Here is a 26,301-nt window from a genome sequence, read left to right as displayed (position 1 = left end):
TGTCCTCCTGTTTCCCCTCCCTCTCCCCTCCAGAGAGGAGTTAAACAGTCTGATGGCGTGTGGGACAAAGGAGTTTTTAAGTCTGTTAGTTCTTGTCTTGGGGAGAAGCAACCTGTCACTGAACAGACTCTTCTGATTGTTTATGGCCGTGTGCAGAGGATGCCCAGCATTGTTCATAATGTCCATCAGTTTGTTTAATGTCCTTTTCTCTGCCACTGTCACCAGAGTGTCCAGCTTCATGCCGACCACAGAGCTAGCCCTCCTGATCAGTTTCTCCAGCCTGGATGAGTCCTTCTTTGCTGTGCTGCTCCCCCAGCACACCACAGCATAGAAAAGTACTCCAGCAACCACCGACTGGTAAAACATCCTCAGGAGCTTCCTGCAGATGTTAAAAGACCTCAGCCTCCTGAGGAAGTACAGTCGGCTTTGGGCTTTTTTATACAGGTGCTCTGTGTTGCATGACCAGTCCAGTTTATTGTCCACCCACAGCCCGAGGTACTTGTACTTGTTGACCACCTCCACCTCCTCCCCCTCTATCTGAACCGGCAGTGGACCTTCTCTGGACCTCCCGAAGTCCACAACCAGTTCCTTAGTCTTTGAGGTGTTGAGTTGCAGGTGGTTTGTGTGACTCCATGCGACAAAGTTCCTCACCAGACTTCTGTACTCCTCTTCCTGATCATCCCAGATACACCCCATGATGGCCGTGTCATCTGCAAACTTCTGAATATGGCATAATTCAGAGTTGTAGCAGAAGTCAGAGGTGTACAGGGTGAAGAGAAGAGGGGACAGCACAGTTCCCTGTGGTGCTCCTGTGCTGCTGACCACAGTGTCAGACGTGATGTCCTTCAGCCTGACGTACTGTGGTCTGTCGGTGAGGTAGTCGGAGATCCAAGCCACCAGGCAGGGGTCCACCTCCATCCTGTTCAGTTTTTCCTGAAGCATACAGGGCCGGATGGTATTAAAGGCACTGGAAAAGTCAAGAAACAGTATCCTGACCGTGCCTTTTCCCCCATCCAGGTGTGAGTGGGCTCTGTGTAGGAGGTACAGGATGGCATCCTCCACTCCGACACCCGCCTTGTATGCAAACTGTAGTGGGTCCTGGGCATGTTGTACCTGTGGTCGGAGGAAGTTGAGGAAGAGCCGCTCTAGAGTCTTCATAAGATGTGACGTCAGTGCCACCGGTCGGAAGTCATTCAGCTCATTGGGCCGGTTCTTTTTGGGGACCGGGACGATGCAGGATGTCTTCCATAGGGCGGGCACTCTCCCCAGTCGCAGACTGAGGTTGAAGACTCGTTGTAGCGGCTCCCCAAGTTCAGCAGCACACGCCTTTAGCATCCTAGGACACACCTTGTCTGGGCCTGCTGCCTTTCTGGGGCAAAGCTTCCTCAGTTGCCTCCTGACCTGATCCACTGTGACACTGGGAGATGTTTGGGAGGAGGGGAGGGGGGGAGATGTCTTGCTGCTGAGAGAGGGATTGGAGGAGGGGGGTGTCATGGTGTCAGGAAGGGGGGGAAGCGAGGGAGGCAGGAGAGTGGGGGGAGGACTCAGTAGTGAAGGTGAGGGTGAGGGTGGGGGGGTTGTGGGCTGGTCAAACCTGTTGAAGAAGTAAGTAAGGCTGCGAATACAAACAGCCAAAGTGAGTTTCCTCTGTAGAGTTGCTGGGCTTTACTGTAGCATTAGAGATGGAGCACGAACACCCGGAGAACCGCTGCTCCTGCATGTAGGAACGAGCCAGTTGAAGTGGTTTGGGCATCTGGTTAGGACGTGTCACAGGCACCTCCCTTTGGAGGTTTTCAGTGCACGCCCGGGGTTAGACCCAGAATCTGCTGGAGAGACTGTGCATCCCATCTGGCCTGGGAATGCCTCAGGAGGACCTGGAAGGTGTGGATGGGGAGAAGGATGCATGGATGGTTAGTTAGTTCACTTCACTGTTTTTTAAGTAGATCAACTCAGTTAAACTGGAAGAATCTAGAAGTGCTTTGTCTGCTCTGTAAAGAAGTGCTATCTAAAAACCAGTGAAGTAAGAATATGTCTTTAAATATTAATAGGATACCCCTATAACTAAATCAATCTCTGTGCTGTTAAATGACAAATGATGGTAAAAGAATATTAGACACTGGTCCTGCTTTTATTCTTCCAGTACTGATCAGTATCTGCCGCTACTGTCTGAAACAGTCCTCACAGTTCAGTTTTTGACAGCACCTCTAATTTAAAAGATTTTCTGTGTGGTCCATGTGCTGCTATCTGACATAAAAAATGACAAATGAAGACTGATTAGGTTCAGAGGAACTGAAGTTAAACAAGTTATAGCGTGGTAGCTTTATCGCTCTGCTGCTTCTCGACTCGTCCGCTACCTTTCCTTTCATCCTTTCCTCTCTCCTCCCCTTCTTTCCTGCCAGGTTGGCTGTTGTCATCACTCAGGCATCTCAGAAATGCCTCCAGATGTTTTCTTTGACTCACACATACACACTTGCAGTCTGCTGGACACATTTCCTTTGGCGTGCTGCTCATAAGCAAAGTGAAGCATACATTGTTTTGACTTCAGGTGGAAGTTTGCATGTAACCTTTGGCCTCAAATCCCCGTGTAGTCAACACATCCGGGAATGCTTCTTCTCTGCTGTTTTTCATGCTTTTTATGCGTGACAAAACTAAACTGGCAACACATTAGTGCTACATAGCAAGTCAGGCCTGCAGAACCATTTCAGTCCCTTCACTTCAGAATTAACACACACACACACACACACGCTGAAAGACACATGAAGTGCAGTGATATCAGTTTAGTTTGTGCAGCTCTGCAGTGCTGTTTTTCCTTGAAGCTCATCTCAGACAATACCCCAGACCTGTCAAAGCAATTACCGAGACATCTCTACAAGAGCTGCCTACACACACACACAAACACACACACACACACACACACACTTTCAGATATGTGCTACCACTTTATTACTCTGTGACGAATGTTTAGTGTTATCAGCAGCATCTGCGTTACATTTTTTTTTTCTGTCTCTCAACCACTGAAACTGAAAAAGTACATTAAGAAGTCCACAAGATTTGATCTTGCTGCTGTTGACCTGCATTAGTGCTTCAGCAGGCTGCACTGGGTGATGCACGGCTGGGAGGACTTGGTAGTTTCAGTTCTTGGTTTATAAATATGTAAATACGCTTTTGTCTGCTTTTTACTTTGTCCTGCAATCGTAACTACAGAGTTGTTACTGGTCAGTCTGACATGAGCTTTAAATTCATCGTCTTATTAAACCTACACATGGGCGTACTGTTTACCTTTTTGTCCACTGATGGTGTCACAGTTAATATTTGTACAACTGAAAGTGGAAGGTTGGTCTGTTTGTCCACCCTACAGTCCTACTAAGTACATCCCATGATTCAGTAGCTCCTGGAACCACATTTAGCGTCAATAACTTGAAGTAATTGTTTTATGTATGACTTTCTGAGTCTCTAACATCACTGGGGGGATTTTTTTCCCACTCTTACAATCTTGTTTGTGTTTATTGTGGTTTGCGGTCAGTCGAGTTGAGGTCTAGACTTGGGTCATTGTAGCATCTTCATTCTTTTCTTTTTCAGCCAGTCTGTTGTAGATTTGTTGTGCGACCCAATTTTAGGGAAGCTTCAGCTGACAGACGCATGACCTCACATTTAAGTCTAGAATACTTTGGTACAGAGAGGAGTTCATGGTCGGTTTCTTCTGTCTTTTGATTTGTTCACATGCAATATTGCAACCCTAAGCTGTGCTGCCATGTTCTTTTTAGAGAGAAACAGCTTTATCCTTCCGGAAATGTCAAACTTTTTCAGTCTTTTTCTAATAATAATGAACTGGGATGTTCACTACTTGGATGAATGTGAGATTGGGTTAACACAGACCACCACCATCAGAGCTGGTCACACTTGCTGATGATCAGTTAATCAGTTGCATTTGATTAGCAGCACCTGGCTGTTACTTGCCCTCATATGTCCTAAGCAGTAAGGGTATACTTCGTTTGTATAATTTTGACTTTATTTTGTTTTATGTGTTTTGTTTTTTAAAGTTGTGTCATTCTAATGTGTGCTTATGCACATGTGTGCCTGTCACTTAAAAATAGATGTTAAACCTCAGATGACTTCCTAGTTAAGTAAAGGTTAAATTGTCACATGACTCTATGTTTCCAATGACTGTACTTCCTTCCAAAGTGCAACCGATTGGATTTAAGTAACATTAGATTTTTTTTCAGAACTTTCCAGGAAGTTCTGCGATTTCACTAACTTTTCCCCAAACCCCCTGTTTTGTTTTGTCTCTATGGAAAAGTAAAGTCAAACAGAGCTGCCCACCGTCAGCAGCACTAACCGTGTTCTCCATTGTAATTATTACAAAAATAACTAGAATAAACATGTGGGAGAATCTCAACAATCGTAGACTTTGGACGCCTACAATTTTCACCAAAGTTGAAATATTTGTATGGATTTAGCTCCGTTCATGTCAACTTCACTTTTCATTTGGCCTGAAGACGCCATCAGGGAGCTTTTTATTTAAACGCTGTAGTTGACATTCACTCTGTTCTTTTGCTTGTTGTAATTTAAAAACTCTGCACGCCCACTCAGGTAGCGGTATTTCTCTGACTGAGAGAGCGATTTTCCTCGGTTTTCTGGTGCTTACATAGTTTCATGTAAAAGAGTTCACATGTACTATGTATAACTTTTAAAATGGGTCTTTCTTTCTCCTACTCCTCTTCCTTGCACACAGACAGGTCTATGAGCGCAATCTGGTTTTATGAGAAGCTGAACATTTCAGGTAAAGCCCCTCTGTGCTCAGTCAGTCATGTTGGCATGTTGTAAGGTCAGCTATTCTACTTATGTATTGTCGATAGACAGCTGCCGACCTTCTTCACTGACTCAGCGGGGATTGGACAGTGATTGACAGGTGTGGTCTGTCAATAAGTACCTCTGGAGCAGAAGGTGATTGACAGGAGACCTGCTGTGCTGAGGATCTCCCAGCCCCCAGCTGATGAAGGGGATTAATGCAGCAGCTATCCTCTAAAGACTAACCGTCTGAATAGCTGCTTCTTTCTTGCCTTCGCCTCCTTTTCTCTCCTTCTCGGTTCCTGGAATGGTTTTGTGATTATGGAAGCAAGTTCAAGGAGGGAAAAGGTCTGTGTTTACATTCCCACCTGGCGATATTTGTCATGTAAACGTCCAGCTCTGTTTACTGAAGTCTTTTTATGATTGATTCATCTTTAACCTTTGTCTCTAAACATTTGTGGCTCCGTGGCTTTCAGCCATTTTTCATTAACATTTATTTTTACCTGTTGCTTCTCTCGCTGCAAAGATCTGGTTTTCGTTGGGCTGCACTTCTTTCAGTTTGCCTGTAAATTATTAGAAAATGACGAGAAACAGTGTCTCGAAGGATGCATCTATTTTTGAGTCATCAAAAGACTAATAAATGTATTTTCCATCACCGACTCAAAGAAGATCCTAGTAATTCTAATCATTTTCAACTATCGACTATTCTTTGACGTGATACATTATCAGATCATAGGATCAGTGTTATTGTTTTATAACTGCTATCTGCATTTGAATCACAGTGATCACAAGTAAAGAAGTTATGCTTGTTGTAAGGATGTCAGCTTTCTTCGAAGTTTTAGCTTTTCCATCAGGAAATCACAGTTGAGTCTCTGATGGATCGATGTTAAGTTAGTTTCACTTTTAATGGGGTGATCGTGGCTCAAGAGTTGGCAGTTCGTCTTGTAATCGGAAGGTTACCGGTTCGAGCCCCGGCTCCGACAGTCTCGATCGTTGTGTCCTTGCCTACTGGTGGTCGTCAGAGTCCCCGGTGGTGCCAGTGTCCGGCAGCTTCACCTCTGTCAGTGCCCCAGGGCAGCTGTGGCTACAGTGTAGCTTGCCATCACCAGTGTGTGAATGTGTGTGTGAATGGGTGGATGACCGAATGTAGTGTAAAGTGCTTTGGGGTCCTTACGGACTAAGTAAAGCGCTATACAAATACAGGCCCTTTACCATTTAAAATTTCCCTTGCAGTATATATCTCACACTTCATTAATAACCTGTATAAGTTCAATAATAACCAATATAAGGTCATTAATAACTAGTAACAGTGTGCTGTGCATATTGTGCAAGGTGTTTATTTAATCTGATTACTCACTGCCGTTGTGGGGCTCTCTTGAACGTTCAACTTAAAACAAAATAATTTTGTGTTTACTTTGTATAAGATGTTCAGTTTTTGCATGTGTGAAAGTTATAAATGAAAGCAAAAAGAATGGGGGTCTAAAGGGGGGGGGGGTTACGAATCCTTTTTTTTTTCTTGGACGTTTTGCACCTGCTGTTGGACACGTAACAGGTAATGTATCTGTGTAGTGGCTTTGTTTGTGTCTGCTGTAGGATATCAGTAGTAATCCAGGTGAGAATCCAGGACTCCACCCAAAAGTTTGCATAACAAAGCAGCTTACTGACGTGTCAGGGAAATGAGGAAAAGACATAAGGAAAGATTTGAAACTGGGAGCCACCGTTTGACCTGCACGTTTCACTACTGCAAATACCTGAAGAAGGTTTCCTTTTGCTCTGAAACTGGTCAGCTCTGTCTGCTCTGAGTCTGTTTGTTCCAGCAGAGGTTTTGAGTAAGCAGCTAAAGAAAGTAAAACCAAGTAAACATTGCAGATAAAGAGGTGGATGGAAGGAAAATGGATACCTGGATATGGGTAAGGCAGTAAGACTTGACTTTGCATGTCCAGCATTGAGTGTATATGAAAACATTAGCACCTGTTGTTTTGAGTGTAAGCCGACAAATTTCAGGTTTGGACAGAGCACATTTTAGAAAAGGTCAGCCTCATTTTGACTTGTGTGTCTTGATAAATGTTCTGTTTTATGTGTTTCTGGACACAGTTGTTCTAATATGTCTAGAAACACATAATGTGCCCATAGACACAAGAGATAAGATTTAAAATCTCTCTGGGGCCAATTGGAGACGTTACTCTTTTAATTTAGGATTGTAGGTAGAGTAGTATTTGTCCAACACATTAAAAAGCATTTTTGATTGAAACATGGTTGATGCAGAGTCTACAGGAGGATGCGTAATAATCTCATAATGTTCTAGTTCATAGTAAGTCTGCTCTGAATGGTTATCTCGCTGTTGAGGCTTTATTTTCAGTCATTAAGAGTTTTCTTAAAGAGAGATACAGAATAATCCGTCTCTAATGGAAAGAGGCCATGAGTGTATTATTTTAGATGGGTTTACTAATTACCGTAGGAATCAGATCATGGTTTAAATACAATGGCTGCCACTTTTCTCAGTTGCTTGAGCGAAGTATCCCAGCTGAAGATTCTCCACAAACAATGCTCTGGAAAAAATGTTGCCCCTTTCTGGATTTCAGTCTTACACATGTCAAAGATAATGTTGTTTTCATTTATTAAGCTGAAAAAGCTATCCAAACCTACCTGGCCCTAAATGAAAAAGTAATTGCCCTCCCTAAACGTAATAACTGGTTGTGCCATCTTTGGTCACAAGATCTGCAATCAGGTGTTTGTGGTAACTGGCAATGCTTCTTTCAAAATGCTATGCAGGAATTTTGGCCCATTCTTCTTTGCAGAATTGTTCAAATTTAGCCTCATTGGAAGGTTTTCAAGCTTGAACAGTCCGTTTAAGGTCATGCCAAATCATCTGGACTGGACTAACCCACTCCAAAACCTTCTCAGCTTCTCTCTTTTTGTTTTTGGAGCTGCTGGTATGTTTTGGATAATTGTTCTGCTTCATAGCCCGAGTGAGCTTGAGCTTCAGGGTCATGAACTGATGGTCAAACCTTTTCTGGTAGAGACTGAAATTGATTGTTCCATCAATTACAATAAGTCGTCCTGAAGCAGCAAAGAAGCCCCAGAGGATCACATTACCATCACTGTGTTTGACTGTTCTCGTGTTTTTTTTTTTTTATGAAATGCTGTGTTAGTTTTATACCACATGTAACAGGACTAAAACACTTGGGAATTATTAAGATGGGTTTTTTCCCCTATTTTTTGGCAAAATTTGCAATGATCCCTTGTGTCCTTTTTAGTCAGCAGTGGTTTTCTCATTGGATCTTCCATGGATGCCTTTTTTTTTTTTAATTTTCTTATTATTCTTATTGGTGAATCATGAACTCTGACCTTAACTGAGACAAGTGAGGCCTGGAGTTCTTTAGATGTTGTTCCTGGTGACGTCCTGCATCACTTGTCGATGGAGTCATTTCCGTGGTCTGGGACGGTTCACCACTGTTCCAGGTTTTCTCCATTTGTGGCTAATGGCTTTCAACATGGTTCTAGCGCTGATGTAGTCAAGTTTTTTTGTTTTTTGTTATAAGACTTTACAAGTTAGCTGTAAAGTGAACGAGTGTGCAGTCATTTTGGGGAAAACTGGCTGCAGCTGACAGAGTTCAGTTTCCTCCACCAGTGCAAAATTGAAGTGGCCAGTAGGACGTGAGAACAATGGCCTTCAGATTCAGTGATGGCTTGCCATTTGAGCTAACACAAGACAACAAAGTGAGATTCTTAAATTGAAATACGTGTTTTTTGCCTTAAAGATCATTGATTTTTTTTGTATGAATTTCCTTTTTAATTAAGGTGGCGGCGATGACACTAAACGATGTGGCACAAAACAAATTAGAGCCTGAAAACTTGGCCAGAAAGGTTGGAGATGATGAAGATAAAAGGGGGGATTGTACTGGAAGGCTTGGAAGTTGTGAATATAACAACCGGGACTTCCCATCTTTGCCCTCATTCTCATGATTATGCTTTTACATGAGCATTTATAAGTTGTGGGTCAGGCCACGCCGTCCCAATTATAGTCATTATGTTCTCCTATCCGGTTGTTCAGTCTGACGTCACTAGCCGTGTCTGGGTCTAAAACTCCGCTGCAGGTCCATATATCAAACGATCACTATGGCATTACTGAGAGCTGAAAAACTATCTAAAGTCTTTCATCTTTAATAAAATGATCAGCGTTCTGCTCTACCAGGTGTAACAATTGAGTTTAACATCCAGGCATCCATGAAAACGGAATTTATGACATTTAACGGAGTTAGAAGTTAGCAGGGAGTTAGCTCGCTAGCTTCTATCTAAATACAATATAGCATGTCCTGACTGCGGGGTTTTGGAAACAAATTAAAACGTACAGCTCTGTTATCACTTCCAGCATAAATGAAGACAGAAAACTAAACAGCAGTGACGTTTGTAGGGTTACTGAAGTTGGGCTAGCTGGTATATAATGATGTGCTACGTGACCGCTAGCGACACAGCTATGTTAGCATAATATAAACAAGCTAACTTTTTTTCCACTCGATAAAAGTTACCGTGAGTGTTCTCGGTGGTCAGGAACAAATGTAATCGCATGGCAGGATGCTGTAAAAGGACCAAACTTCAGCCAGGAGAACAACTGAGATAATCCATCCACAATACGAGGTTAGTCATTCATATACTGCTGCATGGGCTGTGCTGTAGTTACATCCTAAGGTTTTAAAAACTGAGCTTAAATAAATGGTTAGCGATAATAAAAGCCGAGGGAGGTCAACAGTGATCACTGACTGTTTTAGGAGCTTTTTGAGATCAAATAGAAGAAAATACATAACATTAAACATGTTAACAACACAAAAGCCATATTAAACGCAGACTACTTTAGACCCGGAAGTAGGATTCGTCGCGTCATCACTGAACAACCGGATAGCATTTTTTTTTAGTCCTATTTTATTTAAGCTCCTCCTCCTAAATAAGATGTGTATCTAATGGAGCTGAAACAAAAAACCTCTATGCTAATCATTTCAATCAGTTCTGTAGCATAAAAAACATTTAGTGGTTCCAGCTTGCAAACATGCAAGGAGGAGGAATCTTTCGGGTTTGGAGTCCAAAGATAAAAAAGTTATTTAAAAGTCATGCTAGCTCTTTGGAATGCTATAATGGGCATTTTTCCATTGTTGTAAATGGAAATATCACTGTTATCATTTCCAGTTAGCCCTTTATTGGTGGTTTTTGTGTCAGAGGCATTTATTAATACTGTAATATAAACGCTAGAAAGATGGAGCAAAAAAAGCAACCTTGCCATTGCTCCAGATATATAAAGACCTGAGCCAGCAGCCACTTTGCTTTGCTGTCTACGAGCTACTGTGGTGAATACTTGACTGGCCCAGTTCTTGCACATTGTAGTTGCAGTGTGCGGTTGCTGATTCATTGCCGTTCTCTGCCCCCCGTCCTGCCTGCGTCAACCCCGTGGCTCTCTCAGCCGCCTCGGCGGTCTCTCTCTCCTCCCTCTCTTCCTGTCCCCTCGCCACTCTCTCTTTGTTTGCTCCGTCTGTCTCTCTGCCCCTCTTGGCCCATCGCTAACCACTTCTCTCTCCTTTTCTTTAGCGTGACTCCACATTTTGGCTGCTACTCTCACCAGTCTGTATTTTCTTTGACCTGAGCGAGCCATTTGAATATCGTTGATGCACTTCTTACTAAAATTTGCATGTTAATGACTTTTGATCTAAGGTCAAAACTGGCTATGCAAACCACCGTTTCCCTTCAACTGTTTTGTTTTTTTATTTCCATCTTTCTTCTTGTATGCTTTCCGTTTCTGGGCATCATACCACTCTCTGCTTATTAGTCCCACTCCCTGTCCTTGCCTCTGTGCCTTGCAGTCCATCAGCATGACAAGAATAGGAAATGGTGTTTCCTGAGATCCTGAGTTTCATCTTTTTAGTACAATAGTTCGAAATGACCCATATGCGAGTGGAATAGGTCTGCAGGAAATCACATACAAGTTACTGTAAATCCATTAGAGGAACCCCGTGCTGAATCATGGTTCTGCCATTGTTGTTTGTGTGTATGTGTGTGTGTTACAGAAACATGATCTCTTCATCGCCCTCGTCCTGGAGTACATGGACTGTTAAGTCATGGTAGCAGCAATTTTACTTTGCTGCTTCAGTTCCAGCAGTTGGGTTCAGATGATAGATATGTGTGCTGTTTTGTTCAGTCATTGTTCACAAAACATGGATCCTGCTAATGGCATTTGCATTATCATGACTTTAATTAGCATAGATTAATAGGATAATATTAAAAATCTAAAGAAATATAAACATCACAGAGCTGCTAGTCTTAGGCACAAATACAATCCACTCTCTACACCCTCTCCTTACTCACTTTCACTCCTTTTAAATGTTTACTTCAAGGGTCGGCCACATTAACTGCTGGGTTATAAAACCCTCCAAAACAGAGAGTGCAGTGATGCAGGGTTACTAACCACACACCATGAAGGTGCACCATCTGTTTTGTGACTGATGTGGAGGAAACAGTAAACACTTACAGATATGACTTCTGCCTTCCCCTTTCTAGCCATGCAGCATGTGCAGTTCCCAAACATTATCGTGGTTATTGATCACATGAGGAATTCCTTTTTGCTTCTGTTGCTCACCACTGCGTTCTTGGTTTCAGCTGTTAGTGAAAAACGTTTGCATAAATGAAAGTGCGTGTCAGCAGAAACAAGGACTATGATTAGGCTTATATTTCTTTCTGTTTTGGTTCTTTAAGTTTTGTTCACCACATCTTTACCTTAATGGCTAATCCCTACACTTTCCTGACTGAACAGTAAAGGAAAGAAGAGGTGGCTGCGTGCTTTGAAGATGCATTTATTTGGATTTATTTTAGCTTCCTTTTATTTGGCTGAATTGCCTAGGAAGTTTGCACAGACTCCTCAACATCTGCTTCTTCAACAGTTAAAACTTTGTGGTGTAAAAGAATAACAATCACCCGTTGTATGGGATCCTGGTGCAACAATGTCTCAGTGAAAAAAATAGCACTCTGCAACAGTGGGAATAAAGAACTCCCTTTAACAGGAAGAGACTCATGTCGCTTTTTCCTTATTAATGGTGAACTGAGCTGCTCACTCAATATCAGTCTGGTCTTAATAAACCATCAGGCAATATCTGCTTTGCTCCTCAGTAACTACTCTTAGATTTGTGTATCACATTCTGTTACGCCGTGTATGTTTTTAGGAAACCATAGCTAGGCTCAGGACTAACAGAAGTAAATAAATTTGCTGCTAAGAGCAAAATGACTAATTACTAATATTTTTTTCCAAGACTTATCCATACACACATTCATTCTAACTTCACTTGTGGCTCCCATGTGCACAGAGATCCAAATGTAGCTAATGCTAAACAAGTACCACATAAACTAAGAGAAAGACTGAGGCCATTCTTCTTCTTAGACTGTGTATACAATATTTACATGGATGTAGCTTCTTGTTTTTAGCTTTTGATCATCATCATTTTTTACACTTGCACCTTAGCTCTCAGACTATAACTGCATGAGAGGCTAAGTTATGTTCATTCAGAAAGATGAATTGAAACACAGTATTGGTGCATTAACACAGGCATAGACACCTGCTAATGAGAGCACATGAATAGAAGGAGTTTACGCAACAATACTCAATCAATTATTTATCACATTATTGCAATGGAACTGCACATTTTTCAGTCCTAAAGGTTGCCACGTGGGTTTTCCCTTTAACAAAGCTAAGAGTAATAAGTTAACATACATGACTCGTGAAATGCTGCTCTTTTGGCCCTTATAAATAGTCATCATCTGTTGATTAAAATAGTTATGCGTTTCCTTGTTGAGTGTAGAGACTGAACCACTGGTGCTATCTCATACTTATATATATTTTTTATTTCTTTATGAAATGCTTCCTGAAGCGTATCGTTCTTCTTCCTCTTCTCTCTTCTTCCTCCTCTATTATTAGCCCATCTGTCCTTCCTCTATCACGACAGAACAGGCGTCCAGTCATTTTTTTCTTTTTTAAAAATGGCATTCTCACTTCTCATCATGTTTGCCAGGCCACTCTGAAAAGGGTGCGCTATGACCACCAGAGTACACTGATCCCACCCTCTACAATAACATCACGTTGTCAGCCTGAACTGGGCTGAGCTGTGTGGCCTTGCTCCCCAGGAGACATGTGGTCATGTTTCACTGGAACCTGACGTGGTGGGGTTTGGTTTTTTTTTTTGCTTGTTTTGAGTGTCTGTGTCTGTGCATTCAAAGTGAATATCTGTCCTCCTATTTTTGCCTGGCACCGCCTTTCCCTGACCTCTGTGTGGACACTCTCTCTGAACTGACTGGTCATTATCGCTCACTTGGAAAACTCCAGCCATTGTATCACACTGGAGAAAATATGCGTGTTGGAGAAAATGGGCAAGGCTCTTCCTCATGACAACTTAACACAGCGAAGACTTCTTTGAAGCGTCAAAATTTCCATGTTGCAGGGTTACCATTTGTCCAGAATATTAACAGACACCTAAAGTCTGCATAAGAATAGAATAGAAAGACTCTCAGAGCCATGTCTTTCCTCTGTGTGGACACTATCTCTGAACTGAGTGGTCGTTATCACTCAGTTGGAAAACTCCAGCTATTGTACTCACAGTGGAGTACATGCACACACCAAAAAAACCCTGCACTCTACCCCGATCCTGCCTTGTCCATCTCTGTCCAGCCCTAGGCTCCTCTGTGCTGCTCACACAGTCTGATTGAATTAACCTCGCTTGGTGCCGTTATCTATTGAATTAGCCCGTCATTGCTTCCCTGGACACTGCAGCTGTATGTTCCTCCCTGGGCTAGTTCACTAACAAGCTGCACGAGGTGAGTCATTCATGTCCCTTAGCTGTCGCCGTCTTTGCACTGCTACACAGGGGTCAGCAGATGGAAAGTGACGTTGTTTTTTGGACTGTATCGGCTTTATTTACGTCAGGTGAGAACAGCGTCAGTTTCACCGTGACCATTATGACTCACTTGGTGCTTCCTCTTTGTGCTGCCTACATATCTGTGTCAGATCGCATTATTCAGACATCTGAATGCTGCTGACATGTCTTTAGCAGATGTTGTGCTGGAAGGTAACAAGTGGCACATCCTGAAGCCTGCTGGTCTGAGGGTTGATTGTTTTAAGACTGAATATTTATTTCTTAAAAATAAGAACCAATTTCAGAGTAAAACCGGTAAAAAGTCATCCATACATTTATTTTCTGTTAGTATTGCAACTCTCTCTCCTCCCTGGTATGGACAAAAGTCAGTCGTTCGCCTCAAAACGGTTCAAAAAAGTTTTTACTGACAACATCACATCACCCCAGCCTAGTCGCTTCTCTCCGTTAACTTCCTTTGCGGAGTCTGGTGCTGCGAAGCAGGTCCAAAACATCTCCTGTGGACGCTACCATCCAAACATCACCTTCTTAAACACACACAGAAATAGAGACCCAAGTGAAATGAAGATAACATAATACCATAAATAAAAATTTTGAATTAAATTTCATATTTCATAGTGCAAATGATCTTAAGATTGCAAAACAATAGGATTTATTGCAGTTTTTGTGACAATATACAGTCCAGAAACTACTTATTGCTATGAGTCCCTTTAATGTGAAAGAAAAGACAGAAAAAGTATGGCCATAGTTACACAACATTAAAGAATTCAGCGCGTCACAAAAGCATTGAGCTAAGATACAGTCTAATGTAACCTTTGGAGAAACTACAACCAAACCTATAGACCAGATACAGTTTACATCAAAAAGAGGAAATTTGAGCTTTAGAGCTTCTACTTTAACATAATGACAATTGTATTTAAACAGTGTGCCTTAAAACTAAGCGCACAGTGAGAGGAAACTAAAGGTCGCTGCTCTCCTAGTTTTGTGTTACTGAAAATGAGAAGATAGTGGTCGTTCTAATTTCTTAAAATTCTCTTCGTCACTGAACAATCTCTGCTCGGATCAGAAACTTGTTCAAGAAAACCAAAGCAGCCACCAGATGTCTTGCAGTCCAACACTTGTCTCTGCTGCCTTGTTATGTAGCCGCATTTTTAAGGAGGTACACATCAAAAGCAGCGCAGTGAATCAAGCTTTATTTGTAACATGACTCCATTTTATTGGCATCTCTGCCCAAAATTGTGGATAACAGGAGAGTATATGCAAAGTAGGAGAACTTAAACAGCCTCCCTCTGGCTCAGTTACACAATCACTTCACCATCTCACTGATAATCACTTGATAGTGAGGAACAGCACAAACACAGCAATGCACGATTACTCAAACACTTCAGCCTTTTTTTAGCAACAGCAGATCGTCTGCTGGAAATAAAGCAAACGTTTAGTCTGGTTTTTTGTTTGTGTGTTTGTTTTTACAGCTGCAGGTGTGGATTACGTGTATATATGTATACAACGAGGTGGAGACGCAAATGTAGACGTGGAGGATTGTGTCGTGTTAAAGTGACGTCTTGGCATCAATGAGCTTTCTCCTCGTCTTCATCAGTCACTCTGGATTAAGAGGGGTCACAGCCTTAGAATAACAGCCGCCACCCAGAAGGCTCATATTTGCTCATAAAGACAAGAGTCTCTGCTTTAAAAAGTCAACATTTCCTTTCAAAGATGGTCGTTGGTGATATTAAGAGCAGCGCTGCGTGATTAGTGGTAAAGTTATAAATGTCTTTATTTTGGTTTACAGCCTTTAGGAGCCACAGAGACCCTTTTTACTTGCTGTTTTTAATGATATCGCATAGAACTCACAGATGTGACTGCTTTAACTTTTATTGTGCTTGAGGTGTTATGCAGTTATTTTTTAGATTGTATAGATTTATCCAACCACTTCACAAACACTCGGGATTATCATAGTGTGGCCTGCTAGTCTTTATTAGCCCTTGGTAATGTTTCATGTGGTCCTCAGGCATGACAAAGAAGAAAATGACATTGCTGTACATTTTAATAATCCACAGTTCATGTCAAGCAATGAAATGCCAGCACAGAATATCCTAACAGTGTATTTTTCTTCAGTTTTAACTTATTTTTATAAAAAATGAATCATAACAGACTAAAGCTTACTGACAAATGCAGTCAAAGTCCCTCTTTTCCAATTAAAGGAAGCAATTATATTAAATTTAGACAGAGATGAGTCAACTTTATGTGGACACACAGACAAATTGCAAAATCACAGATAATTAGTCCCGTCTGCACTCAGGTTCTCCCAATATGACAAAAAAAAAACCATTTTTACACGCTTCCCTAAATAGAAATCATAGAATCCAGTTAAAACACTTCATCGTTAGTCATCATGAAAGGCCCGTCACTGCTGACCTCATGACTTTGGTTGTTGTGATTGCTATCAGTGACTGCTTACAGAAGGGCACCTAATGAGCTGCATTCATTTTTGCTGTGGCAAAGTGATGTCAGCATGCTAATAGCATACTCTTGCCTTTCTGTATACTTGCATCCTGTTTTTCACTCACTCTGTTATAAGCTAGATGCTAATGATTTATTAAACAGGAAAGATTTTAAGTTTTAAAGAGTAATATGTCCACTTAGTTTGGATTGCTCCAACTAAGAAGTGAAAGGCAGTCCTACTCCTTGGTCTTATGCAGTTTTGATCACAGGTTTAAATATGAATGTCATGATCATTTTGTGCTTTTCTTTGATCTGTTCTTTTTCAGGTGCGGAATGATTGTACAGCATAGATCTTTAATAACTTAACTAAAAAATAAGTATTGGGTGCACAAGTTTGAATTTATCTTGCATTTTCTCTAATCCACACAGGGTCGAAACTATACATTCAGGCTCAAATACATTCGTGTACCTTCACTTATATTTGGTTAAATGACCCTTAGCAAGTAGTACCAAGACCAATCTCATTTGTTTGTGGCATAATTCTGGCTGAATATTTGACCACTTTTCCAGGCAGAACCAGTAGAATTCATTCAAACTCGTCCGACCTCCAGCCTGTTGGTTTCAACAGCTTTGGGAACGCCGTTCCAGGCGCTTAATGTTAGCCTGCTTTATCCATTCAAAACCAGTTTTGATGTGTTTGGGACCATTGTGGTGTTGGGACACCCAGCTATGTCCAAGTTTCAACTATCTAGATGTTGATTTGAGGTGAAGTTCTTCTCCATTCTTATCCCATTCACTTTGTGTGATGTGCCCCTAGAACCGCTGGCAGCAAAGCGGCCTCTGAGCATGATGCTACCACAACCATGCTTGATGGTTGGGACAGTGCTATTAGGTTTGAAAGTGTCACCTCTATTTCAAATATAGCTCTTGTCATTTTGGCCAAATAGCTCAATTCTTGTTGCATCCTTGACTACAAAACACCCTCTCAGTCCATGGTGATGGAAAACTGATTTCACTGTGCACAGTAACGTTGGTGTTGCAGCAGTTTCCAGTTCATGGCAGGCTTGGGCTTTGGGGGCTCCTAAGTGGTTCCTGAACATCCTTGCAGATCGTGGTTTCTTCCGGATCTTGGCAAAGTGGTGACACCTCTGAATAACTTACATACACTTGTTTGAACTGATGATCTTGGAATCTGCAATTGTTTAGAAAGGGCTCCAAGTTACTTTCTCAACTTGTGTAAATCTACAATTCTCCTTCTTAGATCTTTACTGAGTTTCTTGGACTTACATTTCAAACCTGTGCACCCAATTTTTTTCTTCGTTGTCAATGTCATTAAAGATGTATGCTGTACAATCATTCCACCCTGGAAAAAAGAGCAGTTCAAAGAAATCATTAAAATCCCCAAATTACCATGACATTCATTCCCATGATGAGTGTATATGATCTGAATTATACTGACACACATCCACTGATGAGTAATGGCGTGTTTTGTATACCAAAAATCGTCTGTTTCAAGGTTGTAATTTTCATAATTACATTCTCTTAAATGTGGTTGTAGTGGGTAAGCTATCAGCCAATCATCATGCAGCAGGAAACGAGTCATAGAATAACAGGACTCACAGCACTGTGGCCAAGCCTCAAAACTCAACAACAGCACGGGGGGACGATCAAAACTCGGCATGTTTTTGTTTCTTCTGAGACCACCGGGCTACAAATCACAGCTATTTGTCAGATAATCCTGTATCTCAAAACTGATATTGTACAACATGACACAGACTACTCACTCTTTGTCTTATAGTTTAAAGGATCATCAAGGTTTTTCCTGCCCTTTGGAAGTTTTTGCCAATAACCAAAGGAAAATCCCTTTCTCCTTCCTAATGCGGTCATAAAATCATTTACTAACTGGTTCTATTTATTAGAGTTTCAGCATAATAGACATTTTGCTTGTCATGTGGTCAGACCTACAGGAAAATGCATCAATTTCTTCTAAATAAGGCTGATTATGAGTCAGCCATAGTTCTAATAATGTTGGAGTCCACCCACTGTAGCTTCTATAGCGATGTTATCATATTTTAAGAAGGCTTTCTATAAGCGATGGGGAATCACCACTGGGGTTTGTAGATGTCGAGCCCAAAGGAAATGGGAGGTCAAGCAGGCAGCAGTAATGCGTCCAAACCTTACTCTCTGGCTCTGATCCCATACTTAGAAAACGCATCCTTCCCCCTGTTTCCGCCCTTAAGATCATATCAACCATCAAATTAAGAGTGTTTAAAAAAAACATAGCTGTCACAAATTCACTTCTAGCCAGATCAGATTAAGCAGTGAACTTAATGGCTTTGTGTCACAGATACAATAATAATTGACTAAAGCTTTAACAGGGAGAATGCATTCTTTATGTGCTGAGCCGCGACCCTCTTCTGTGTCTCACTCGCCACTGACAGCAGCAAAATCGCAGAGGAAACAGGAAAGGCCTGAGCAGCTTGGTGTTGGGACGGATATCCTCTTTTGGAGGCGTTCCCCCTCCTCCCTCACTTAACTCTCCTTCTCTTTATCTCTTTTTATCGTTTTTCTCCCCTTAGCCCTTGTCGCACTCTGTGTGGCATTAACAGTTTGGCGGAGCTCAGAAGCGTACTGCAAGGTTTTTGCTCCTCTGTAGATTATTTGGGACGTCAAAATCCGAGGGAATTATGTGTTGGCATGGTGACGAGGAGGATGAGGACAGCTCTGAGGTGAAGTGTTGGCTTGTTTGTTTGATTTGTGAGTTCCTGTAATAGTGGCTGAGTGACTGTGATTTCGAGTAACCCGGAGTCTTTCTCTGCTGCCGGGTTCCTGATGACTTATTTTATAGTAAGCTGTAGCTCTGCTCGAGACCAGACAATATGTAAATAGCCTCCTAGTACAGAAGAAAAAGTTGTGGTGTGAGTGGAGTCCCTTCACGTTGTAGTACCTATATGTTGTTGTGCTGTTGTTTTTCATGTACTTTCAGACAATCGTTGGATTTCTCGCACAGAAGAGAGGGACTGGCTCGTGAGAAAGCTCTGAATGAATACAATGGCCAGTCTGGGTCATGGGACAGATCTGTAATTCACTTTGATCCTTGTGTGTAGTCTGAGTTTCATTTGGCAGACAAATTTCCTGAAAATAGCATCTCTAATGGTATTCCTGAACATCAGTAGTTTCAAAGCGCTGCTTGTAAACAGGTTAAACGTTGCAGAGTTTGTTTGAAAGTATTGTAAACAGCAACTGAAGAAGACTTTTGCCATTCCTCGACGCTCCTCCTGCATCTTTTTCCCATCCTCCTGCTTCCTTTTGTAGCTTTCTTGTTTGCCCTTTTCCTCTCTACCCCCACCAATCCCTCACGCCAATCACTATCATGTCTTGCTCTCTTTCCCCCCATTACTGCCTTATCTTGCTCACCATCTCTTCCTCTTCTGTCTTTCTCACTCTCAACACCCCATCTAACCAGGCTAAGGCAGAGTGATTTGATTGTTGATTTCGTCTAATCATCTCCTCGTTTTTTCCCGCTCCGTCTCTCCTCTTGTCCAGAGTGACCCAGGCGGGCTGTCGGTTCTGGAGCAGCTTGGTCTGGACCAAAACTCGGACTTCTCGGACTCCAGTGTTCAGCAGCTTCTGGATGAGCAGCGGGAAAGGATCCGTAGGGAAATTCGCAAGGAGCTAAAGATCAAGGAGGGAGCCGAGAACTTGCGCAGGGCGACGACTGACAAGAGGAATGCACAGCAGGTAGGGTTTTATTTAAATCCAAAAAGCTCCAGGTATCATGCTTATTAATGGGAACTGATGAAATAAATGACATTAAAGACTTTGCAGTGATTTTTTTTTTGTTAATAAGACAGGCAAAACCTCTATAGCTTGGCAAGGTAGGAAAAAATAAGGTTATCAGAGCAGCCCTATTTAGTTACTCAGTTTTACCACAGTAATAACAGGAAACTGGTTCAATTACAGTGTTTTGGAAATGAGGCCGGTGAATCAGGAGTACATGAGTTTACCGGAGCTGAACAGATTTGTTAGCATGCTAAGTTGCTATGCTGTTTGTTTGTTTTCAGTAGACTGGGACTTTCCAAAGTGTGGAGATTTCTGGGCACCTATCTCCACACTGTGAAGTGTCCTCAATCCTTCACACAGGCACATATGCTGTTTTTACATATGCAAAGCACTGAACACTGGTGTTACTGCATTGTAGACAGCACACTCGCCTAAACAGCCTGAACATTTCCAGTGAAAACACATTTGAAGTGGACTATCTCCTGCTGTGTGCTCATGCTCATGACACATGTAAACAGGAATTTCTAAACAACTGCAGAAAACAGGTCACTTCCCAGAGTGTCAGACTTTGCCTGCGGCACGACTCACTGCCCACTTTATCAGTTATACTTGTTCAACTGCTTTTTAATGCAAATATATAATCAGCATATCACGTGGCAGCAACTTAATTCATGTAGCCATGTAGACGTGATCACGATGACTTGCTAAAGTTCAAACTGAGCAAGGAGTGGAAAAATGGTGATTTTTTTAACGTGGCTGGTCTGAGTAAGAAAAAGTACAGAAAATGCTGTCTACTGGGATTTTCCCACACAATCACAGAAAAAAAGAGAAAATATCACTATAGCATTTCTCTGGGTGAAAATGTCCTGTTTAGGGGAATGACTACACTCCTTTGAGCTGACAGGAAGGCAACAGGAACTTAAATAAACACTCATTACAACCATGGTATGCAGAAGAGCATCATGGAACATAAAATAAGTCAAACCTTGATGCACATGGCATATTGCAGTAGAAGACCACTCCTGTCAGCTAAGAACATATATAAAGTTGCAAAACTGGACAGTAGATAATTGGAAAAATGTTGCTGGGTTTCATGAGTCTTGATTTCAGCTGCATTATTTGGATGGTGGGGTCAAAATGTGGCGTAAACAACATGAAAGCAGAGGTGGTGACGTAATGGTGTGGGGATATTTTGTTGACCCTCCTGAGCACATAAATGCCAAAGCCAGAATATTGATCCTGACCATGTCCATCATTTTATGTCAACATTGTATGCATCTCTTACTGGGTGCTTCCTGCAGGATAATACGCCATGTCACAAAGCTCAAATTGGTGTCTTGAACTTGACAATGAGTTCCGTCCATCCATTTATTCAGCTTCTACTTATTCACTTTAGGGTGGTGGGTGAGTTGCAGCCTATCCCAGCTTATACCCACATAGCAAAATTGGTATGGCCCGGATGTGGCCCACACAATGTGGCTACACATGGCCCACATACCGCAAAGAATGGCGGCCATTTGGTGGCCCAGATCAGGTTTGCCAGAGGTGACCCACACATGGGCCAGCACAAGGCCAGTTGCAGACACACTGGTGGTCCTGTGCTGGCCCATGTGTGGATTACCTCTGGAAAACCTGATCGGGGCCACCAAAGGGCCGCCATTCTTTGCGGTATGTGGGCCAGGTGTAAGTTGTGTGCAGCCACGGGCCAGTTGCAGACACACTGCTGGCCCAGAACAGTTTCAGCTCTGGCCCCAGATGTCAGCCTAATGTCCACTTTAATCAAGCCATGTAATAACAACATGTGCCGGAACATAAAAGTGCAAAAGTCACATGACGAAAACTCCGCTCAGACGGTGAATGGACTGATTCGTATATAGCGGTTTTCTACTCTCCCAGGTTACTCAAAGTGCTCTATACAACATGCTACATTCACCCAATCCCACACTTTCTCTACACTGAGTGCTTCCTAACTACATTCATACACATTCACCCTCCTGACATGCAGACCTAGGGATCGAACCACTAAACTTTCAGTACTTTCAGATCAGTAGGAGACCTGCTCTACCTCCTGAGCTACAGCCACCCGGTGGTAAACATGAGTAAACCCTCACTAGGTTTTGGATAAAGTGTACACTCACAAACCTGTGAAACCTGTATTTGGAAAGTTGGCTACCATAGCAGTATAGTATTGCAACATGGCATTTTAGGTCTTCGAACTAAAATGGGAAAATAAATAGTGCCTCATTGCCAGACCTGGCCCACATCATGGTTACTCCCTGCCATGATACCAGTCAGTCAGAAGTGCCAGCTTGATGCCAGATCCAGGCCAGACCTGTTTTCTATGAGCCTGGGCCACATAAACCAATCAACCACAATCGGGCAAGATGTAGCATGCCATACATACACAGTGCCACCTACGCCAGGCCTGGCCCATATCTGGATGACATACCACTTACCATGCCAGAAGTCAGCCATCAGTGCTGGCTTGACACCAGATCCGGGCCAGACCTGTCTACTATGTGGGTACAGGGATCAAATAAACCACAGACAGGTCACTCTACTCACATGGCGTACCTTTACTACTTGTGGATTTGTTTTCAGGAGATTTTTTTTCAAGGAGCGTGAATGACTACTTTGTCATTTACTTTGTAACCTGCATTTTTCCTCTGATGCAAAATCTGTCACAACGGCACCTTTTTGAAACGTACATCAGCTACTTTAATATTAAAAAGGATTGCCTAGACACTGCTGCTCACAGAGTATGCATCAAACCGTTGTGCTATCATTATACTGGAGCAGTTTTATAGATGGAAGATTCTTAAAGTTTCAGGCTGTGTTTGTGTAAAGCCATAAAAAAGTCATGACTATTCAAAGGGAAAGAACTGTAGCTCACTCTCATGCAATTACACCTGTTTTATTACTGAGCGAGCACAGAAATATGTCACCTTCAGGTTAATAGTTTTCACTTGTCAGCAAATTACCCAGCAGCATTAATGGAGAACTATTTATGGCTTTTCTTTTGTTTCCTGCAGAGCCTGTGGGTGTAATGGCATTGTGTGTGAACTAACTACTTAAAAAAACAAAGATTAATGCAGAAGGTCAACATAACAAAATAATAAATTCTTTGATGACTTTCAGGCTCAGATGTTGTTTCAAGAAAATTACTGAGAGCTTAAGTGGATCGATTCTCTTTACAGCAGCTTTGGCTCACTTAGAAATTAAAATAATCTTTATTTATCCCATCCTGGGCCTTGGATTAGCACCTTACTTCATTCTCTGTCTGAAACAAGCCATTAAGTCCACTTTCACTTCACTGAGTGCCCTTTGTAAACAAGTTTTGAGTGTTCTGCCTGAGATGACCATATTAGGGATATCCCCTCTTTTTGATGTCATACACAGCCAAGAGTATAAAAAAACAGTCTGAATCACAGTGTTTAGAGCACTGCGCAGCATGTTTATTATAGGGAAAATAAAGGAAAGCTTAATTTAATGTCTTTGAATTGGTTCAAAGATTGACATCTTCTCTTGCTTGTCATTGTGTTCTTGCATGTCTTGTTAGTGGTCCACACGTTGTCCGGCATGTTATTCACTGGTGGGCGTGTACACTGACGATTTTATGTAGATAATATGGTTTCCATAACAGCAATGGTTTTATGTCTTCAGGTGGACAGTCAGCTGCGCTCTTCAAACCGCAAGTTGGAGAACCTGCATGCTCAGCTGCAGGAACTGGACGCTCATATTGTGGTGAAGGGAGGAGAAGAGAATCGAGGTGTGTATGCTAGAAACTGTCGCTCCGTTATCTTTAGTCATTAATCTTCAGTAATTAATTCAGTGCATAAGCTGGTGTAATGACCAGCATACTAAGTACAAGTGTGTTTGTGGCAGAGATACTACATGTTTGGACTGTAGTGACTTGTTAATCAAAACGTTCGTCCACCCTAACACACAGCCTGCTTTATCAGCCTTTTTGGCTCTGATAGGGAACATCGTTTAGAGAACAGACAACAAGTTTTATTTAATGAGAATTGACAGCAGCAATTGAGAACATATACTCATTAACTTTACTTTTCATATCCAAAAGCTGTGTGAGTCTTGTGCAGCTAGGACCACAATAGTAGATTTTTAATCATGCAATCAAGGTGTGGTTTAAATGCAAACTTTCAGCTTTAATTCAAGCGTTAAATCTTTGAGGAATTACAGCCATTTTTATACACCGTTTCAGAGGACCAAAAGTAATTAACTAACAAGTTCATTGGAAATCTCAGAATGAGGCCCAGAAAGAGGTATTTGCAAGTAAGGGAAGCAATCGTTAGACTGAAGAAACAAAATAAACCAATCAGAGACAGCAAAAACTTTGGAAGTGACCATATCTGCAGTGTCATTCATTCTTACATAGAAAGAATGTACTGGTCAGCTCAGGAACACCAAAAATGGCCTGGAAGACCACAGAAGACAGTTTAAGTGGGTGATGACAGAATTATTTCCATGGTTTTAAAAAAACACAAACAAACTAACCAAGTCAAGAGCACTTGACTTGGTACATGCTACAAAACTGATCAAGCAATCTCAGCCAAACAGCGCTTGCTTTTCAGTTATTAATCAAATCAAGTGATTTGATTTGAAATACAAAACTGACTGCAGACAGACCCACAGACAAGCAGCAACTGAGGGTGGCTGCAATAAATGCTGTGTGTGCATCTCAAGAGAGCAAACACAGCATTTCATGATGTGGATTATAGACAGTCATAAACTGCAAAGGATTTTTTTAAATCCTTATATTTAAAATGTTAGTTTGTCCAATTTCCTTTGAGCCTCTTGGAATAGAAGTCTGTGTATTTAAAGTGCTGTAATTCCTAAACAGTTCATGCTAAATGTGTCTTAAACCCCTAAATTAAAGCTCAGCGTACACTTCAATCACATCCTGATTGCTTGATGTAAAATGTGGTGGAGCACAGACTCAAAACATAATGATCTAACTTTGTATAACATGAACAAGGGAAGCCATTTTTAGTATGAGCTCAGTCCTCAGCATCTGCAGTCATGTAGTATTTCTTTTCCTCCTACTTTACAACTTATTAGAAAATTTGCTTTTGCTTATTCAAGATTCAAGATTCTTTATTTGTCACGTGTTTGGTTATACAGGTATAACACGCAGTGAAATGTGACCTGATACGCTCCTCGACTGTGCAAAGAAAAAAAGAGACAGACAGAACTTTATATATACAGTGAATGAGTATTCAACACACGAATGGCCTGATAAAAACTCCCCTTGAGCCTCTCTGTTCTTGTTCGGATGGTGCAGAACCTTCTGCCTGATTTCAGAAGCTGGAACAGTTCGTTGCTGGGATGGGACGGGTCCTTCAAAATCTCAGTTGCTCTAGTCCAGCATCTCCTGACGTAAATGTCCTGTAGGGAAGGGAGAGCAGTCCTGCAGCAGCGTTCTGCCACGCGGATCACTCTCTGAATAGCTTTTTTATCCTCGACACAGCTGTTTCCATACCAGGATGTGATGTTCTGTGTGAGGATGCTCTCCACAGCGCCTGCATAGAAATTTTTATGTTATTATTTATATTATATCATCTTGCTTGACATTGTTTGCTACAGCTTGTTTCTTCCCTTATGGCTGTGGTTGATCTCTGATCTTAAGTCACTGGATCAGTTTCCTGTACTCTCCACACAGAAATACAGTGCAATGTTATTGGAGTACTCTTGTAATTCCCTAAAGGGTATTTTCACTTTAGAGCACACCATGTGAACCCTCATCTTGTTCCTTATTTTATACTTTCCAACCTTTACTTGTTGCCACAGATGAGTGTCCTCAGTCTCCGGGGGCTGAGAGTCGTACGTCAGCCCACAAGGAACGCATCGCAGCCCTGGAGAGACAGCTCAACATTGAGCTCAAAGTCAAACAGGGAGTTGAAAATATGATCCCTGTTTACTCCAATGGATCCACCAAGGTACGGAACAGCCTACACACACACATGCACACACTGTCAAGCACAGCTGAACAGGAGAAAGTGTACAGCACTGACTGCAAGGGTTAAAATGTCCAAGACAAAGATTCCCCCCTCCCAAGTGGCAGACTGTGTGCACACTTTCATGTTAGTAACCTTGCCATCTGCTGACTCATAAATACCTGATTACCTTTATTACTATATACATTGCCTTTGTTTCGTTGTCTTTTAGCCTTTCTGTTCCATCTCCACTTGTCTTACTGCTGCAGGGATATGGCACCCTGTTGATTCGTCAGTAGAATTAGTTATTTATTTGCTTTTGTTTTTGTAAAGTGACAAACATCATTCCTTTAACCTTGTATTTTATATATATGGTGAGATCTTATAATCTCATAATCAGGATCTTATAATATTTTTTTATATTTTGTCTCATA

General features: G+C 41.8%; 1 protein-coding gene across 3 annotated transcripts in view; it reads left to right on the top strand.

Annotated features, from left to right (window-relative positions):
* pkn1a (protein kinase N1a) overlaps window positions 1-26,301 on the top strand; it is a 63,624-nt gene that overhangs the window by 20,980 nt on the left and 16,343 nt on the right. The window contains exons 1-4 of one of the 3 annotated variants that reach the window (XM_080881322.1): window positions 5,095-5,136; window positions 19,677-19,871; window positions 23,577-23,682; window positions 25,722-25,870. In XM_080881322.1, the coding sequence (XP_080737448.1) occupies window positions 5,110-5,136; window positions 19,677-19,871; window positions 23,577-23,682; window positions 25,722-25,870 (477 nt within the window). In that variant the 5' untranslated portion in view covers window positions 5,095-5,109. Of the gene's footprint in view, window positions 1-5,094; window positions 5,137-18,704; window positions 18,860-19,676; window positions 19,872-23,576; window positions 23,683-25,721; window positions 25,871-26,301 lie in introns of those variants that run through there. The other 2 variants (XM_080881321.1, XM_080881323.1) reach the window with 2 other exon arrangements.

This window comes from Rhamphochromis sp. 'chilingali', assembly GCF_963969265.1.
Source record: "Rhamphochromis sp. 'chilingali' genome assembly, chromosome: 4".
NCBI classification, from domain to species: domain Eukaryota; kingdom Metazoa; phylum Chordata; class Actinopteri; order Cichliformes; family Cichlidae; genus Rhamphochromis; species Rhamphochromis sp. 'chilingali'.
The sequence above is the reverse complement of the archived record's forward strand: the minus strand, read 5'-3'. Positions and strand labels throughout refer to the sequence as shown.